Source organism: Euprymna scolopes, chromosome 44, assembly GCF_053919585.1.
Source record: "Euprymna scolopes isolate OS-2025 chromosome 44, ASM5391958v1, whole genome shotgun sequence".
In the NCBI taxonomy this organism is placed as follows: Eukaryota; Metazoa; Mollusca; class Cephalopoda; order Sepiida; family Sepiolidae; genus Euprymna; species Euprymna scolopes.
The window spans coordinates 55,730,950-55,750,998 of NC_136525.1; the positions used below are offsets into that span (position 1 = coordinate 55,730,950).

General features: G+C 31.8%; 1 protein-coding gene across 3 annotated transcripts in view; it reads left to right on the forward strand.

Moving 5' to 3' along the window:
- Positions 1–20,049, forward strand: part of LOC145268854 (ATP-dependent RNA helicase A-like) — a 250,342-nt gene that overhangs the window by 228,672 nt on the left and 1,621 nt on the right. For all 3 annotated transcript variants that reach the window (XM_080124531.1, XM_080124532.1, XM_080124533.1), the window contains 9 exons: positions 1,758–1,910; positions 2,837–2,997; positions 3,860–3,971; positions 4,074–4,238; positions 5,455–5,539; positions 6,542–6,640; positions 8,540–8,707; positions 12,432–12,547; positions 13,514–13,711. In XM_080124531.1, coding sequence (XP_079980657.1) covers positions 1,758–1,910; positions 2,837–2,997; positions 3,860–3,971; positions 4,074–4,238; positions 5,455–5,539; positions 6,542–6,640; positions 8,540–8,707; positions 12,432–12,547; positions 13,514–13,711 — 1,257 coding nt within the window. The remainder of the gene's footprint in view (positions 1–1,757; positions 1,911–2,836; positions 2,998–3,859; positions 3,972–4,073; positions 4,239–5,454; positions 5,540–6,541; positions 6,641–8,539; positions 8,708–12,431; positions 12,548–13,513; positions 13,712–20,049) is intronic.

Consider the following 20,049-nt stretch of genomic DNA (forward strand, 5'->3'; position numbering starts at 1 on the left):
TTGACAAAATGAATTAATAAATTAAAAAAATATTTGATCAAAAATGACTGTCATTTAATGTGTCTGTATTTATCTCTCTCTCATGATGAGAGATGTGACACAAGGATGAGAAAGTGGGATTCAAGAGTCAGCACCTAAGAGGAGGAGCACTCTGACCTGTAAAAAAATACCTGGACAGCCCCATCAACATCTCTCAGAACGAGTGCCTGAGGTGATTAGCAATAAACTAACTCATTCTCAAAGAGAGAAGGCAAAGTTTGGGAGGATGGACCACCTAGAATTGCACAGGAAAATCATCATATCGCAATTACTGGGGAAAAGGTTATTTACGAATGGTATGGATTTGTTGCTTTTGGTGCTGAGGGAACAAGTCTTTATGCATAAGATGTTGGTTGCGCATTGGCTGTGGTGGTACAAAATGATTACCACACAAGCAGTAAAGCCCAACATATAAAATCAAGAGTAAGTTCTTTGATATGACAGGGGTGCATTCGAAATTAACGTTTCTATTTAGAGCACAATTGAAGCTTGACTTTTGCATTTTAGATTTTAGTTCAAGTCATTATATAAAAAATAATTGTATAGAATCAACAGTACAGTACAATGTAGGCAATGAATTGTAGACTAAGTCACTGCAGGGAGACGGTTGAAGTTTCCTCTTTGTGCACTGTGGTGGGTCCACAACTAGAGTAGGCAATCAATCGATTTGATTGAAAAATGATTGATTTCACATATTACGTTGACAATAAAAATATGGGAGTGTGGAACATTTGTTGATAATCATTCGATTTCGAGTAACGTCAGGTTTTTCTGCAAGTCTCCAAGAAAAATAAAAGTCCATTGTTTATTTATAAATTGATCTGTGTGTTTTTTGTTTGTTTTTTTTTTTTTGCTTGGAATCTGAGAATTCCTTTATTGCAACACTGACTGAATCAGACGAGAACCTTCGACCGGCAAAACAAGTGGGAATGATCATATAATAAGCAAGAGTAAACGATGAAGAAACTTCACAAAATTGCTCCATGCAAGCTCGAATTCATTTTAAAAATATCCGTCTTTATTTTTTTAAAATAAAAATTCAATTTAAATGATCCACCCTTAATTTTATATTTATTTACTTTTTTTTTTTAAATAAAAATTCAATTTAAATGATCCACCCTTAATGTTATATTTATTTTTTTTTTTTAAATAAAAATAAAATTTAAATGATCCACCCTTAATTTTATATTTATTTATTTTTTTTTTAAATAAAAATAAAATTTAAATGATCCACCCTTAATTTTATATTTATTTTTTTTTTTTAAATAAAAATTCAATTTAAATGATCCACCCTTAATTTTATATTTATTTTTTTTTTTAAAATAAAAATTAAATTTAAATGATCCACCTTTAATTTTATATTTATTTTTTTTTTTTAAATAAAAATTAAATTTAAATGATCCACCCTTAATTTTATATTTATTTTTTTTTTTTAATAAAAAAAATTTAAATGATCCACCCTTAATTTTATATTTATTTTTTTTTTTAAATAAAAATAAAATTTAAATGATCCACCCTTAATTTTATATTTATTTTTTTTTTTTTAAATAAAAATTAAATTTAAATGATCCACCCTTAATTTTATATTTATTTTTTTTTTAAATAAAAATTAAATTTAAATGATCCACCCTTAATTTTATATTTATTTTTTTTTTTAAAATAAAAATAAAATTTAAATGATCCACCCTTAATTTAATTTTTTTTTTTTTTTACCCCAGAGCCAAAATGAAATTGTTCACGTCACATAACAACATGACGAACTATGCAACATTATGGGCATCGAAAACCAACTTGGAACAAAGACGTGGTCGTGCTGGGCGTGTCAGGCCCGGATTCTGTTTTCATCTCTGCAGCAGAGCGAGATATGAGAGGTAAGCGTTACATCTCCATCCACGGATCTGCACGAGTAACAAATTAAAAAAAAAAAAAACTGAGTTAAAATAAATATTTATTTTAACATAAAACATACAAACATTTACAAGTAAACACATTTTCTTAATACTACTGCTACAATCTTTGAAAGTGATTCTAGAATCTATTGCATTGATGGTAAAAGGGAGATAAGAACTACTAACTTCAAATGTTTTATGCTTGGGTAATTTTAATAACAACATTAAAATATAGTTGTTTGTTTTTTTTTACCAAAATTCCAGTTTTTATCAAATGATGCAGTGGTTGGCTTTTAAAGAGTTTCTTTTGGCTGGATTTTCATCCTAGAAACGTTAGAGTTCTTAACGTAACAACTGTTGCAGCTGTTACTGTTACATCCTTATATAGGTTTCTGCGTGGAATTCTTTTTTTTTCCAAATTGTTCCGAAAACGTTCTAAATAGAACATGTTAATACAAGCAACGATGCCTGCACTTCACGCAGGCATCGTTGCTGTATGCTCGGGTAACTGAACATACAGCAAAGTCACATTGAAATTCTGTATTATGTCAAAAATTCAATTTGGATTATAAATTTGAATATTGTGTAAGTAGTGCTTGTCCAGAATTTACCCTATATTAAAAAAAAAAAAAAAAAAAACTTTATGTACATACCTGTGACAAAATGAAAATATCATATTCCAAAAATCGCATAAATTGAGTAGTTTAATTTTTAAATAATAAATCAAAATTTGAGCAATTAATTGGAATTTGTAGGCATTACAACAAAAAGTATCTTAGGTTTGAATTATGTTAGGTTATCTCCCTTTGTTTTCATTTCATGGAATTTCCACAGATCCTTCTTTTGTTATTTTATTTTTTAAAAAGATATATAAAATGAACTTTTTTTTTTTTTTTTTTATCATTTAGGTTGGAACAACATACAACGCCAGAAATTTTCCGTACCCCATTGCATGAGTTAGCCCTTGCCATTAAGCTGTTGCGGTTGGGATCAATTGGGCGGTTCTTGGCGAAAGCTGTTGAACCACCTCCCATTGATGCTGTCATAGAGGCTGAAGCACTTCTTAAAGGTAAGTAAATAAACTGGCTGCACAATTAGTAGTTTGAATGAAGCAAGGATTGCACAATTCCTAACTGCACTTCTACGCATGGCAAGGAATCATCCAAAACAACGATGATGATGATGTCGATGTCAACTTTTAATTAGAACTTTGAGTGTCTGTATATTTTATTTTTTTCAATGGAGATAATTACATTAAAACTACCAGTGTCAAGTAGCGCTGATGTTGTAGAGAGCAGATACTATGCTTTGATCTTAAAGTCCAAGGAACCATAAAAAAATGTTTTTATTCTGTACAAGTCTCAGAGATAAAGAGTTTTCATTGGTAGCTGTTCTGTATAAGTCACGACTTTAAAATCTTGTAGGCAAAGAGCAAAAGATCTTTGTCGTGCGAACACAAAACAGTTATGTGCGGGAATGCTGAGAGATTCAATATTTTTATGGGACAATTCTGGTTTCTGATTGGTTGCTAGCAAAACATGGCTCCATTTGATTGGTCAGTTCCTATTGCCATTGTCTATAAGTAGAACCTTCCAATTTTCTTCAATCGTACCCCCATTATAAATAAAAATATTGCAACAGTAGAAAATACTAGTTTTTTTATGATAGGTGTGCCATGAAAATTTAGGTTGGGAGCTACTGCTCTAATATATAGCAACTTTGGTTCGTTTTTGTTTTTGGATTAGTGATGAGGGTGCAACTGTATTATGTACGTGTTTGTTTCTGTTTTTTTGTTTTTGTTTGTTTGTTTCTGTTTTTTTGTTTTTGTTTTTTGGTTTCTGTTTTTTTGTTTCTGTTTTTTTGTTTTTTTGTTTCTGTTTTTTTGTTTTTGTTTTTCCGCTTGATGTTTTAAAATATTTTTTCTTTTTCAGAAATGCGTGCTCTAGATGCAAATGACGAATTAACACCTCTGGGTCGTATTTTGGCCAGACTTCCCATTGAGCCTCGCCTCGGAAAAATGATGATTTATGGATGCACATTTTAGTAAGTACTGTCCGATTTTGTTTTTTAGTTTTTTTTTATTATTAAGCCAGTTTTGGGGAAGAGCATTATATGAAAATAATTTTTTTTTTTTTTTTTTTGAAGTTGTGGAGATGCTGTGTGTACTGTTGCAGCCAGTACCACATTTCCTGAACCATTTATTACACACGACCGTAAACGTTTGGGTTGGGTGCATAAGAACTTGGCAGGTACTCGATCCAGTGACCATGTGGCCCTACTCAATGCATTCCAGCTATGGGAAGATGCCAGGTAAGCAATGTGTTGTTTTTTTTTTTTTTTTATCTGATTTCTTTTGTTTTGTTTTTTTTATTTCAATTTCTGATTTCTTTTTTTTTTTTTTTTTTCAATTTCTGATTTGTTTTTTGTTTTTGTTTTTTCAATTTCTGATTTGTTTTTGTTTTTTTCAATTTCTGATTTATTGTTTGTTTTTTTGTTTTTTTCAATTTCCCATTTTTTTTTAACGGAAACAATATCAAAATTGTCTAAGATTAAGGATTAATCTTAAGGCGTTTTAAGAAATTAAAATTCACTTCAAATCTGAAAAAGAAAGAAAAAAAAATTTTAAACGGGAGGTGGCGTCAGTATTATGCCCCTCTAAAAACTAATGGAAATCTAAAATATTTTAAAGAAACATAAAACCAATTATGATGATTTTCACAGTTGTCTAAGTAGGACTGCACTAAAGCATGTTATTATATTCTGCTAATAACATGGTATAATAATAACAAATAATAATTGGTTAGTTAGAATCCAAGTTTGATAAGAGCTTAAATGCTATTTAGGTTTAACTTTTAAAATCTCATTAGATAACTTGTATGCTAGATTAGCAAGGTTACCCGATATTGCTGGGAGTCATAAAAACAGTAAATAAAGATATAAAATAGTGTTAAATGTCTCGCTCATCCCAGCCCCTCCCTAGAAGAGAAATTCTTTTTTTCTTTTTCTTTTTTTTTTATGTGAGGAATTTAAAAATAAAACTTCGGAGGCCTTCAGATCGCGCTATTGAAAGTGGCAGATAGAATTAAGGATGCTTCCAGAACACTACTAAAATTAATTTTCTCCCACTGCCATCTTTCTTTATATGACAATAGTTATGAAATGATAAATTAAATCTGGAGTTATCGTCTTAAAATTTGAAAAAATGTTAACCCATTTCCTAGGTTGTATGCATGATAACATTAAAAATCGCGTTAAATTCTTGATAATATTAAATGATACAATCGGCAAAGAACGAATCTTTCTTAGATTTTATATATTTTTGGGGGGTTGCACGGAGTTAAAATAGTTTGTGGAGGTTTGTTGTGTATTTTTTAAGTTTTATCTAGACACGCCAATATACAGACAACTACCCTGTATATGTTAAATGGATATTAAGTCTAAATAGTATGTAACCGCAAGTAGGTTGACATGTCATAAAAATGAAAAGATGTTTAACCCAAATCTTACATTTTTTTTTTTTTTTTAGAATGGCAGGTGAAGACAGTGAAGCGTGTTTCTGCGACAACAAATCTTTATCGATGCCAACACTTCGAATGACTTGTGAAGCAAAGGTAATTTTTTTTTTTTTTTTACTACTACTGAGTTGCTGTTTATTGAAGTCAAAAAGCCACTTAAGGAAAAAGGTTAAAATTAGGTTTTTCCACGTAAACAATTTCGATGTATTAGATCCGCCACAACAGTTGTTCGGAAATCACACCTATTATTTGTTTTGTTTTTTTGTTATTGCATTTTCACCCCCAAACAAGACACAGTGCCACTTTGATGTAGAAAGCTACTATTTGGGACATAATTTGTAGGGGTATTATGTTGGGAGTTGAGCAGCAAGATGTCTGTTTACATTATACTTGAATTTCTGCCTGTCAGTACAGTCGGGGAAACAGGAACCCGAAAGGGATTTCCAAAGTCTAGCAGCCCTAGGGAAGAAACTATAAGAGTAGAAGTATTTCTTAAATCTAGATTTCTACTGTGTAGAGGTGGGATTTTGCTGCTTGTCGGGTTTGTCGAGGGTTTTTACATTGAAGGGGTACAAGGGCTTGTAGGTTGTCAAAGCATCTACCATTAAAATACTTGTAAAATAGGCAGAGAGATGTAACATCGATGGGATAGTGGTTGAAGCTTAGCTGATAGTGCAGGGCTTCATGCAGAATCAACCAAGCTTTTTGGTGCAACTGCTAATCTATGTCGGTGCAATCGTTGGCACAAAACAAAACCGACAATCAACCTCAGGTTTTACATCAATTTTCCTTGTGTCTTAACGAAAAGTGAGAGTAAATTTCTGCCAGTAAATTAAACACCCTCCGAGATACCAACCGAGAAGTTTATACATTCAGGCGCGGTACATACAGCGCAGCACCTATCATTCCCGGAGAGGGGGGGGGGGGTCAAAGCTCAAATCCGTAGACAAAATGTGCTAGAAATGCAGGTGTCGAATGATATTACAGGAAAATGACATCACATGTTCAAAGCAGTCGGATTTGGGAAGCGAAAGAGAGGACATATTTTTTTAATCATCTAAAATATCATAAACGGCTAATGATTTTTTTCTTTTTCAGAACCAACTACGAGACATTCTAACAAATGCAGGTTTCCCAGATGAAAGTATGCTGCCCAAAGTTTACAATTATACGGGTCCTGATGGCAATCTTGATATTGTAAGTAGCAATAGTTTCTTTGATTTTATTTCTTTCAGTTTAAAATTAATGACTATGTAACCTAATAAGATGTTTTTTTGTCCAATCCTGATTCACGGACCGATTAATGTGTCTAGGCCATCTCCAATCCCTAAATACATAAAGTCCTTGTAACTACACTTTTATCTTTGTCTAGTGATGGACCCTTCAAAATGTAACCAGAAACTTGTTTCTGGAACTACTGCTCTTATTCTCAGAGTGCAAAAAACACACAACCTTAAGTTTGTATGGCAATACCTTTAACACGCTGGCTGGCTGCTCGTCGTCAGATGCTGTAGTTCTTCTCATCGGTGCTTTGGTGAATAGCTGGTATAACGCTTTTGTCGGTGCAGTCTTGGTTGGTTGTGGAGTCGATGCTGTGAATAACTGTTTTCAAATGAAAGCAATTCGATAATAACTCAAATCATTTTCTTATAAACGAGAATAATTATTCACAAGATATTTCAGGGTACACTTTATGCAAAGAAGAATTAAATTCTTCAGATTCTTAACGGTTTCAAGATGCAGGATATTTTTCCAACTTAGATTCATTCAGATGGATTCTGTCAAAGGAAGAAAAGCTTTTCAATTTAGCTCTTTTGGGGAGATTTTCCAGCCCTGATTGGGAGCCCAAACACTAATGCATTTGGTCCAGCGGCCATTAGGCAAGTTCTTTATTTTTCCAAAAACAGTTTTATCAATTTGTGGTTTCCCCTTCTCTCTAGGCAGTATTACCATTTCTCTTTATTCTGTTGTTCCTTTTTCTTTCCTCCAAAATACTTTTCTATCTTTTTCTCTGAATTTTTTTGTTCTAAACAAATTTTATTATTATAGCAAACCTTCCTGGGAGGTGACTCTTTGGCTGAATACAAGCCACACGGTGTATTGTGACATCTCTAAACGTATCAAGTCAGACTTAAAAGTGCCAAATGTCCACTTCATTTTGTTGAAAAATTACTTTTTTTCTGCATTATCACAATAAAAACAAATCCTCTCATCCCTCTGGGCATACGGGACATCTTTGGCTAAGTGTCAACACCTCACCGTACCCTTAGCCTGTAAGCAAGGTGATTTGGTACTTCCCAGCACATACAATATCGTTACAACTATATATTATACGTTTCATCCTACCTCATTGATATTGGTAACTACAGAGTAGAACGATAAGTTTTCGCCCTAAAGAAAACAACACTACAGCTTTATTTTAAAACTTTTATTGAAAATATAGATTCAGGTAACTTGATTATGTAGTGGAGCTGGCATCTATTCAATGTAGCCGCCTTCAGTCTCAATCACCGCCTCGATGTAGGTCCAGAACTGGGAGCATGCCTTTTTTACAAGCGCCGCGAGAGCTAAGCAAATAGTAGCAATCAGGTTGGTTTTGGTGTTGTGGGAGGTCACATTGGTGATATTTTCAACGTATGACCAAAGTAGTCTACTGTTTTCAGGTCAGGGGAGCGTACAAAATCGTAGAACTCCTTCGGAAGCCAAACCTGGGTCTCTTTTTCCGTGATTGATTGAAGATAGTAATTTAATAACCTCGCCGTTAGGTTTTCATTTTTCCCTTGTGCCATTTTTTTCCTATCTGTCCACCTGTGCCATTTTTTCTGCCTGTCCACCTGTGCCATTTTTTCTGCCTGTCCACCTGTGCCATTTTTTTCTGCCTGTCCACCTGTGCCATTTTCTTCTTGCCTGTCCACCTGCGCCATTTTTTTGCTGCCTGTCCGCCTGCGCCATTTTTTTGCTGCCTGTCCGCCTGCGCCATTTTTCCTTATCAGTCGTGTTACATACAAGTAACCTAACTAAACGACAAACAATGGATCGCTTTTCATAACTTCTCGTCCTGATTTCTCATATTGATGTTGTTTCTTTGTTTCGCAGGTGACGACTCTTCTTTGCATCGGTCTCTATCCAAATGTATGTTACCACAAAGAGAAACGCAAGGTGCTGACCACTGAGAGCAAACATGCCCTCGTACACAAGTCATCTGTGAATTGCAGCAATTTTGAAATTCATTTCCCGTCTCCATACTTCATTTTTGGTGAAAAGGTAAGACATTCTTCTTTTATTTATTTAACTGACCAGGGTGTCCGGCATTGCCCGAGTGTTTGGAGGTGTGTATTGAGCAAAAAAAAAAAAAAACGAGTAGGCAGGCAGGCTCAAACCTGTACCGCGAAGGAGGAAAAGAATGTGGAAACAAAGTGACGTCTTTGCTGTTATGTCCATCCCCAAACCAGAAGTTGTGATGGTTTAAATTAAGGCTAGTCAATCAAAAACCAGGGATGACTTTCGAAAAATATCGGTGAAAAAAGCGACCCCTCCTTGTAGAAAACTTCCCAGTTGAGAATGAAGGAATTAATGTTTTTAGCCAATTTTTCGATATTTGTCGTCCGAAGGATCGAGCTTCAAAACGATACCAATCTCGTGAAAGTTTTAGGCAGACATAAAAACATACATACATACATACATTTAAACAGACAGGTGAGATTTATATTATAGATGGTCAAAAAACAGCATTAGACTAGAAACAAAATACAAAGTTTATAAAGCAGTGGTTCTATCTGTTCTACTATATTCAGCAGAAACCTACGCACTGTACACGGACCACATAAAGAGGTTGGAAGCAATAAAAACAGCGCTACCTAAGAAAAATTATCAAAATTGAACAGAACGATTTTATGTCAAATGCTGAAAATGTTGAAATTGACAGAGCCAACATGGACAGCATAGAAGTCGTACTCGTCACCACACAACTGCAATGAACTGGACATGTGGGCAGAATGGAAAACAATCGCATTCCAAAAATCCTATTGTTTGAAGAATTTTAAACAAAAATGTAAGGATTAAAAAAAAAAAAAAGTGCAAAAGTTTCATTGATAATTTTTTTATTTTTTTTCAAGAATGGTTAGTGGATGTAGAACAGTTAAAATATCAGGGTCAGTTCACTGGGGAAATTCAAGGAAAACATGGAAGGAATTAATGACATTTGAGCAAAAGAGAAATAAATACTAACTTCGTTAGTTTGGAAGTCGATCTTTAAAAGCCATTCAATATACTTGTAATGTAGTCATTACATGTCAACACTCGGGACCCACACATTGTATGCAGACAGTCGCAAGGAAACAAAGACAAGGAAAGATTTGGCTCACTCTTTTTTTAGTGGTGGGCCAATTAATCGGAATCAGAAAAACAAAATCATATAAAGCGTGTCGTCAGCACTGAAAGCCTGATAGGTGTAACAAAGTCATTACATGTCAGCCTCAGGACGCATACGATGTATGCAAATTGTCACAAAAAAAAATTGGGCTCATTTTTTTTTTTTTTTTTTTTAATTAAAAACAGACATTTATTTACAGGTACTTCCAGGATTACGCTTTGTTCTCATCCAAAAGTCTTTTCGTACTCCAATGTGTTTAACAAGAACACGTGGCACTCTGTAGTTATCCGGATATGTTTAGGACAAGTCTTTTCCCTATCACTTGCTGGTCATGGGTCTAACACATCCCAAAAATCCTATTGTATGAAGAATTGGAATGTAGATACAGAAAAATTGGTGAGCAGAAACTCCGCTACAAGGATGTGATAAAACGCCACCTAAAAGCAATGAATATGAACACAAAAAATTGGGAAGAGTTAGCAAAAGTTGCTGGTGCAGAGCCTTCACAAATGAAAGGCAGAAATAGAGGCAAAAGTAAAGGCCAGGTCTGAATAAAAACATTACCAAAGGCAACAATCCTGGTAACTACCCATGCACTATTTGTGGGGAAACTTTCCACACTTAGCATGGAATGTTACAACACCGTAGGATAAAGCACCGAGACCCTAACTTGTCATCTTCAGCTAAGAAGGACTACTACTACTACTACTACTACATCATCATCATGATAATAAAAAGTGGGTGTAATAAGTATCTATTACAAAGCAAAACGTTGATTTATTTTTGTTACATGATAACAAAAAGCGATTACAAAATGCTATTCTAATGTATTTTTGTATGATAAATACAAATCTCATATCAAAAATCATATATAACTTCGCATTCACTAGATAATTACATAAATGTCATCTAAGGTTCAAAAAGTATCCAACACACACAAAAATTCGTATTAGTTTTTAGTAATATGACCTTTACTCGCCATAGCAGCTTCCAAACGTTTGGGATATTTCCTTACAAGATTGTTACAAATCTTAACTGGAATTTTATTCCACTCTTTTTGGCAGATTCGTTTAAGTTCTGTCATATTCCTCGGTTCTCTCTTTTGTACTATAAACTTTAACTCTCGCCACAGATTTTCAGTTGGGTTGAGGTCAGGTGATTGACTTGGCCATCCTAATACCTTTATTTTTTTCCCCAAAAACCAAGTGGTAGTTACCTTTGCTCGGGATTGTTGTCCTGCTGGAATATCCAACCATTAGGCAAGTTCAAATCCTTTGCAGATTTCAAGAGATTATCGTCAAGTGTAGCCTGATACATTTGAGAATTCATTTTCTCTTCTATGATGTGAAGTTTTTCAGGGCCAGCTGAAGAGAAACAACCCCAAACCATTATGCTCCCACCTCCAAACTTCACTGTAGGAATGGTATTCTTTGGGTCAAACACTGAGTTCTTCTTAACACTATTTCAACCAAATAACTCAATTTTTGTTTTGTCTGACCATATTTTATCCCAAAACTTGAAGGTTTCTCCAAATGTTCCTTGACAAATTTCAGGCGCATCTCTATCCACTGCGCCACGGGCCCTGAAGCGCAATCAATATTGGATTTTTTTTTTTGTTTTATAAATCCACATTTTTTTGTTCTTCCAATTGTCGGGTTCCTACCGATTATTATATTTTGGAATTATTTTGGATAGAGATGCGGAATATCTACGATTCCAGGTGAGCATTGTCTGGAGGTTTCAATTTCACCCAAAGCCGGTCAGAGGATTATTTGGCCAAACCGTGGTTAGATGACAACAACTATTGAAGTCAGTAATTACTGTGGGTGTAGTAAGAGGAGTCGATATTCCTATCCTGTCGTGGTTAAACCACCTGACGAAGACCAGAGGAATAATTGGCCTAACGTGGAAACAACAACTAGGAAATGAGGATAATAGTCCGCAAACAAATGAAAAAAAAAAATTATAATACAAATCGTCTCAAAATTAATTCCAAATTAATTTAATAATACTTATATCTTATCGGCCCATTTTGTTATATGTCCGTCATTCTTGCGTGACGGCCTTTATTGCTATCATCCTCTCTATGACTTAATATCTGTTACATATTCTAACAGTTCGGCTCTTTCACTTTGGGTCCAGTTCCAAAAAAACTTGCCTTTTCCCACTTTTCCGTCCTCCTATTTTCGCCTTCTCTTTCTATCTCCCCCACTTACTGATTGGTTTTCAAACTTAAAATGCACCGATCAATAATACTGTAACCCTTTTCCCCCTCCCATTGCAAAACCCAATCATATTCTGCAAAGCCGAGAACAAAAATGACAAAATCCACTATAAAACAAACAAACCAAAAACTACAAACTAACGATTGAAAATACAAGGAGTTTGAAGAATAAAAATCTCATAAAATAACTGGATACAATATTAAATAACTCACAAAGGGTTGATATGCCGTTAAACAAAACCAAAAAATAAAAAAATTGGGGTCCAGTTAATCTCTGCTGACCTTTAACCTGTGGCACTTGTCATTCTGAAAGCACTCTTAACGGAAATATTTACTAGTTGGTGTATATGTGGTATATTTAACAAAGTATTGATTGTGTTTTTTTTTTCCAGATCCGTACTCGAGCTGTATCCTGTAAGCAAATGACAATGATCACACCACTTCAGCTTTTACTATTTGCATCCCGATCTGTTGTCTACTGCGACGGTCTTGTTATCCTGGATGATTGGTCAGTTTTTCTTTTATTTGTTTTTTTTTTTTTGTTTTTGTTTTTTTTTTTCATTTTTTTTTTTTTTTTTCTTTATTTTATTTTTAATTATTTTCTATTTTTATTTATTCCTATCCACTTTTATTTATTTATTTTTTATTTTATTTGTATTTTAATTTATTTTTAGTTTAGAATATTTAGATTTTTTTTTTGTTTTATTTATTTTATTTGTATTTTAATTTATTTTTAGTTTAGAATATTTAGATTTTTTTTGTTTAATTTATTTTATTTGTATTTTAATTATTTATTTTTAGTTTAGAATATTTAGGCTTTTTTGTTTTATTTATTTTATTTGTATTTTAATTATTCATTTTTATTTATTTCTATTCACTTTTTTTTTTTTTTTAGTTTTATTTATTTTATTTGTATTTAAATTTCTGAATGTTAATACAGTAAGGGAAGCAGAATACAGGGAAGGAATTCCAAAGTCTAGAAGTTCGAGGGTAGAAACTTTCAGAATAGAAGGCTTTCCAGAAGAACTTCTGCAGTGAAGGGATGGGATTTGGCTAGTTGTCGGATTAGTCACGGGTATTTACATTAGAGGGGAAACCAGTGCTACAAGTTCTTTAGAAAACACATTCCATTAAAGTATTTGTACAACAAGTGCAAGAATGCAACATTGCAGTGATGGGACAGGATTTGGAGCTTGGTTGATAGTGCGGATAGACATATTAGATTGGAGATTTTTTTTTTGAAACGTGTTCTAAAGAGAAAGACTAGTGACCAGTACACTAGTCCAGATGTGGCAACAATACTCCATGCATCAGGGAAATGGTAGCTATTGTCATGTGTGAGTTTTCTAGTGCGATGGAGGGAGTCCATGTTTTTTGCAGCAGCTTTGGCAATGTCTTTAATTTAGGCCAAGGTGTTTGATGAATTCTTAGCTTTTGTGTATAAATTTAATTTCTTTTTCTTTTTAATTCCTAGGATTAATCTGAAGATGGACCCGAATCTTGCTTCGAAAATCGTTGCGTTACGACCGGCTATGGAAGCCTTGATCGTGCGTACAACACAGAATCCCTCCATGATTGCAGAGCCAAATCCGCAAGAATCTGCGCTGATGAACGGGGTGCGGATGCTGTCTCAACCCAACGCAGGACGCTTTGGGATTGCTGATATGACTGAGTGAGTTATCAATTTAATGATACTGTCCTTGTTTCTTTGTTTTGTCCAATCAATTACCACCTGTGGATAAAATGGTTACCCGTGCTGACTGTTTGTATTTTGTTTTGAATTTTGACAAATTTAGCACAACACTTTTAATTATATTTTCGGAATAAAAACGTGAATCTCTCTGCTGTTCTGCCAGCTGTGCATAAGCGCCTCAATAAACCAACTGGTTTTGGAGATGAAAAACTGAAATATCAGTAATACAGGAATTTACAATTATTTTTTTATTCTAGAAATCGTTCAAAATAAGGCAAAAGTTTAAAAAAAAAAAAAAAGTCATTTTTATTATAGAAATCACTCCAAATAAGGCAAAAGTTAAAAAAAAAAAAAATCATTTTTATTATAGAAATCACTCCAAATAAGGCAAAAGTTTAAAAAAAAAAAAAGTCATTTTTATTATAGAAATCACTCCAAATAAGGCAAAAGTTAAAAAAAAAAAAAAATCATTTTTATTATAGAAATCACTCCAAATAAGGCAAAAGTTTAAAAAAAAAAAAATCATTTTTATTATAGAAATCACTCCAAATAAGGCAAAAGTTTAAAAAAAAATAAAAAAAATCATTTTTATTATAGAAATCACTCCAAATAAGGCAAAAGTTAAAAAAAAAAAAAAAATCATTTTTATTATAGAAATCACTCCAAATAAGGCAAAAGTTTAAAAAAAAAAAAAAATCATTTTTATTATAGAAATCACTCCAAATAAGGCAAAAGTTAAAAAAAAAAAAAAATCATTTTTATTATAGAAATCACTCCAAATAAGGCAAAAGTTAAAAAAAAAAAAAATCATTTTTATTATAGAAATCACTCCAAATAAGGCAAAAGTTAAAAAAAAAAAAAAAAATCATTTTTATTATAGAAATCACTCCAAATAAGGCAAAAGTTAAAAAAAAAAAAAAAATCATTTTTATTATAGAAATCACTCCAAATAAGGCAAAAGTTAAAAAAAAAAAATCATTTTTATTATAGAAATCACTCCAAATAAGGCAAAAGTTAAAAAAAAAAAAAATCATTTTTATTATAGAAATCACTCCAAATAAGGCAAAAGTTTAAAAAAAAAAAAAATCATTTTTATTATAGAAATCACTCCAAATAAGGCAAAAGTTAAAAAAAAAAAAATTATTTTTATTATAGAAATCACTCCAAATAAGGCAAAAGTTTAAAAAAAAAAAAAATCATTTTTATTATAGAAATCACTCCAAATAAGGCAAAAGTTTAAAAAAAAAAAAAAATCATTTTTATTATAGAAATCACTCCAAATAAGGCAAAAGTTAAAAAAAAAAAATCATTTTTATTATAGAAATCACTCCAAATAAGGCAAAAGTTTTAAAAAAAAAAAAAAAAAATCATTTTTATTATAGAAATCACTCCAAATAAGGCAAAAGTTAAAAAAAAAAAAAAAAAAATCATTTTTATTATAGAAATCACTCCAAATAAGGCAAAAGTTAAAAAAAAAAAAAATTATTTTTATTATAGAAATCACTCCAAATAAGGCAAAAGTTAAAAAAAAAAAAAATCATTTTTATTATAGAAATCACTCCAAATAAGGCAAAAGTTAAAAAAAAAAAAATTATTTTTATTATAGAAATCACTCCAAATAAGGCAAAAGTTTTAAAAAAAAAAAAAAAAAAAATCATTTTTATTATAGAAATCATTCCAAGGCAAAAGTTTAAAAAAAAAAAAAAAAAAAATCATTTTTATTATAGAAATCACTCCAAATAAGGCAAAAGTTCAAAAAAAAAAAAAAAATCATTTCAAAGTCAAAAATCAACTAATAAGAGATGTTCTATAAATAGATTCCAAGAAAACAGCAATTCTTCCCCCTTTATCAGAAACGTTCCTCATGTAATATAAGTACAAAATAGAGGAAACAAGATTTTAGAAGGAATTGTCAAAATTAAACAAAAGATCCATTTTCTACTGTCAGTTTGGCAAAACATGAGCGGAAAAAAATGTGTTTGGATTATTCAAATTATTTTTCTTATTTTGGATGTTAATCTCAGGTTTTGGATGAAACGTTGCGAAACCAAAAATTACACAAATTATCAATCGTCATTTAAAAAGTTGAACAAACAAAATATCAAGAGAAAATGATCATGCAAATTTTTTGCAGTGATGATCAGTTTTTTTTTTGTTTTTTTTTTGTTTTTTTTTTTGAAGGGTAAGGATTGAGTCACTCCTCTCTCTCTAGAAATGAGGGTGGGGTTGGGGGTGCGGGTTGGGATTTCAGATTTTCTTTTACTATTGGTCACTCATCTCTGCGTTGCAATGTTGTCTTATGTCATCAAATTCACACAAACACGTGAAACAATACCTTTTGAACTTTTTTTTACATGGCAAGAATGCTATCTGCCAGGTGTGTTGACACACACAAAAAAAACCTCCGCCATCTTTATTGTCGGGTTAGGAATGACATCAAACATGGTAATCTGTACGTTTGCCTCATTAACAGATTTACAATTTCAAAATCTGAACCTTATTCAATGATGTGAGTGGCCAACCACCCCATGTTAAGAATGGGTTTCGAGGTGGGGGGAGTTGTTTATTCTGAAAGCCATTCTTAACATGGGGAGGTTGGGGTGTTTATAATATGCTGGGGCGGGTCGTAAAAATTTAGTGTTTAACTTCTTCCCTGATTATCCGGAGTGTTCATGCAATAAACATTCTCAGGTTTTATTTTTTTAATTTTTAAAATCTCAAGAATTTGACTTGAAAGTAAATTTATTTACACAAAATATTTCATTTGATGATAATTTTCCATTTTCCATGAATTTCAAATACTTTTCATTCTTTGCACAAATTGATGAGCTTCACCTTTTTTTTTTTTTCTCATGTTAATTTCTAAATACAAGTCACTAATTCGGCCATTTTAAATCTTTCCTCCATCATTGACCTCTCGGCTTTATGTATTTCTCCATTTGACCACCTACTCCCATACAAAAACGGTCCTGGATATGACCTAAAACTATATCCGATGGTGAGGCCCCCCCCCCACCTTGTGGGCCTTGGGGGGCCTTTAATTGCCATTGCTCCCAGGTCCACTCTGACCCGGAGTGGTAGTACTTGTTAGGGTCCCAACTATGGGTTAAATAGAATCCGATTTAAAAAGCAAATATACTCCATTAAAAATCATTCCTCAAAATAACTAGATTCGGCATTAAATAACCTGAAAAAGGTTGATATGCCGTAAAACAAAAAAAAACAACAACCCATAAAAAAAAATCATAAAATGACCGAAAAACTAGAAGGTTAAAAATAACTTTTTTATCATTTAGAACTTTAACAACAAAGTCCAAACCATATTGGACATATGAATCCAGGTATGTACACAATCTGAAAATGAAATAATTATATTTTTTAAATTAATGTGTACTTCAATTATTTATCCCCAATTATATAATATTTTAACTCTTACGAGTAAATTGACCCCTGGTTGAGAACCCTCATCTAAAAACAAAAAAAAAGAAAAGAAAAATATGTTTTTTATTAATTGTGTATTTTTAATTGCTATTTTTAAAATATAAAAATAATTTTTTTCACTAATTTATTTTTGCATTTTGTTTAGAATTTCAAATTGAAACACATTCTGAGAAAAATATAACTTTTTCTTTTTTTTTTAAATGAATTTGATCAAAAATTAATGATGCAAGAAATGTAAACGAAATAATTTTCGGCATGATTACAAATTTGCCTTTAATTCTGTGTGTGTGTGTGTGTGTGTGTGTGTGTGTGTATATATATATATATATATATATATATATATATATATATATATATATATTTTATTTTTTTTGCTGAGGCGGCAAATTTTAAATTAAAATAAATCCCAGAAAAATATTTTTATTTCAAAGACTAGCTGGACACTGTGTTACCTGGTCATACAATACTTTTTAACATGATATTTTAATTTATGCAGATTGCATTAAATTAGATTGTATTTTGTCAATAACACGTCAAATGTTTTCCAAGTGGTCTGTTGTGTTTGGTTTGTTGGTGTAGACATGGAACTTTTCAAAATATCTCCAGAAAATAATTTGATGAGGTTAAATCGCACGCATCTGGTGGCCAGTTGACATTTTGTGAAATTATTCGTTCATCAAATGATCGTATCGCGCATTGCGTGGCATGGGTCTCTGTCCTGGTGAAATCACAAGGTGAATTGCCAAATCAAGCTGAATTGAGAATAACTGACAGATCTGCAATTAAAGAAAATAGTTGTTAATTTAAAGTTCATCGCCTTTAAAAAAAAAAACATAAATATATATAGGTGCTAGTGCAGAGAGTGATCCGCGCTTTTTTTTTAAAATCATATTTCCAAGTTTAATTAAAGTTTTATGATATGTTTTTATATTCAATTGTAAGGTTGAAGTACAGAATAGGTACAAAGCACCCTCCCCATGTTAAGAATGGCTTTTTAAATAATGTTATTATTTACATCCGGATCACTCTAGTACCTATATATATATTAGCAGGCCGGCCTGGCATTGCCCGGTCATAAAATACGCTTAAATATGATATTTTGATTAATGCAGATTTCATATTTATTATTAGATTGGACCCAATATATAGTAACGATTACTATGATACTGTCCCATTGACTACTGTGCACTCTTTGACCCTTATCCTCGAGTGGCCTTTGGGCCTTAATAAGTGGTGCCTTCTTTGGAATAAAAAAGACTTGTGCGCCACCACCGAGAATCGAAACCAAAATGTTTATCTTACGATTTACTTTTTCCTTTGACGTTAATGCCTGAGCTATGAAGACATGTTTGCTGCAAAGCTAAAAATGAAAACATGAACCAATAACTATTACGTTATGCATGCATATTCGTATTGCTGTCGTTTGACCGTCACCTGGAAAATTTTACTTTTTTAATTTTCACACTTTTGCGCCAATTTTCTCCAGCTTAAACCCAAATATAAAGTTTTGTGTGGGTTCTCTACGAAGAGTTTGGTAGGCAAAATTTTTTAAACAAAAATATATATATGCATACATAAAAATATATATAGAAAGAGGTTTGTGTTTACTATAACTTTTTTACGCAAATATTACGCAAGTATAAATCATGTAGAATATCTGCATGAATATAATTATACGTAATAGTTAACTAAAGATGATTATCCCACAAGAAAATTTAAAAAACTAATAAGAAATTAATTAAAATGAATGTTTAAAAGAATATGCAAATTAGCTAGATCTTCTGCAAATGTATGCAATTCCACACCCTATATATAATAAAGTTGTAATTTCTTTTTAAATAAATAGAAAAGAGGGTTTTTAATATGAATATCAATACACAAATAAAAAAAAATTATAGGAGTATATTTTTTTTTTTATTATTTATTAATTTATTTATTTCCATTTAGTGTCTTTTAACAACTCTTGCTGACATTTTCTTAAGTAATAACCTGTACATTTCAGTTGACCTATTTTTTTGCCCTACATTTTTTTTGCGCCTTTTAACATCTTTTTGTCTGGGTCATTTTGACATTTGCTTTTCTACTTTATATTTAATTTTATCACCATTTAATTTTTTTTTCCTCTTCTTCCCTGATCTTTTTTTTTCTTCTTCTTCTTCTTCCCTGATCTTATTTACATTATGTCTCGGCAGCCGTATGAAAAGCATATCTTATTTTTCTTTTATTAATATTATTGGAATTTTTCTCCTTTTCCTTTTACAAATGTGTAAATTATTCCACGGATTTCGGCCTTTTGGATTATTTTGCACCATCTTCCAATTACGTGATTTCCTTGGATTTTGCTTGTGCAAATGGAAATTCAATTAACTTTCTTGGATTTATATTTTTGGATTTTACCGTCATTCGATTATTTACCGTTCACCAGACTATCCATTCACGTGTAATCACCTTTTTCTTCACCATATTCCCTCTGCTTCCCTTTTTGTTATCAAGTAAGATCTTTGACTTACTTGCAGTTTCATCAAATACTTTTGTATGCAAAATCCGATCCTGCATTTTGCTAATTCTTACCCTCTGATGAGAAGGAAAGTATTTCTTCGAAACTCTGCGGATTAAGGACTATCCGCTTATCAAGTGTTTCCTTTTCAGATTAAATATGTTTTTAACGTTTTTTTCAAAGTGTTTTTAACATGTTTTATTAACTGTTTGCTCTTATATATATATATATATATATATATATATATATATATATATAGTAGAACCACTGAATACGGCATTAAAAGTTAACAAAATACAATACAATATATAATACACATGTATATAATCAAATAACATTATAAATTACACCATTAGGCAGAGCAAATACCGTAACCAGG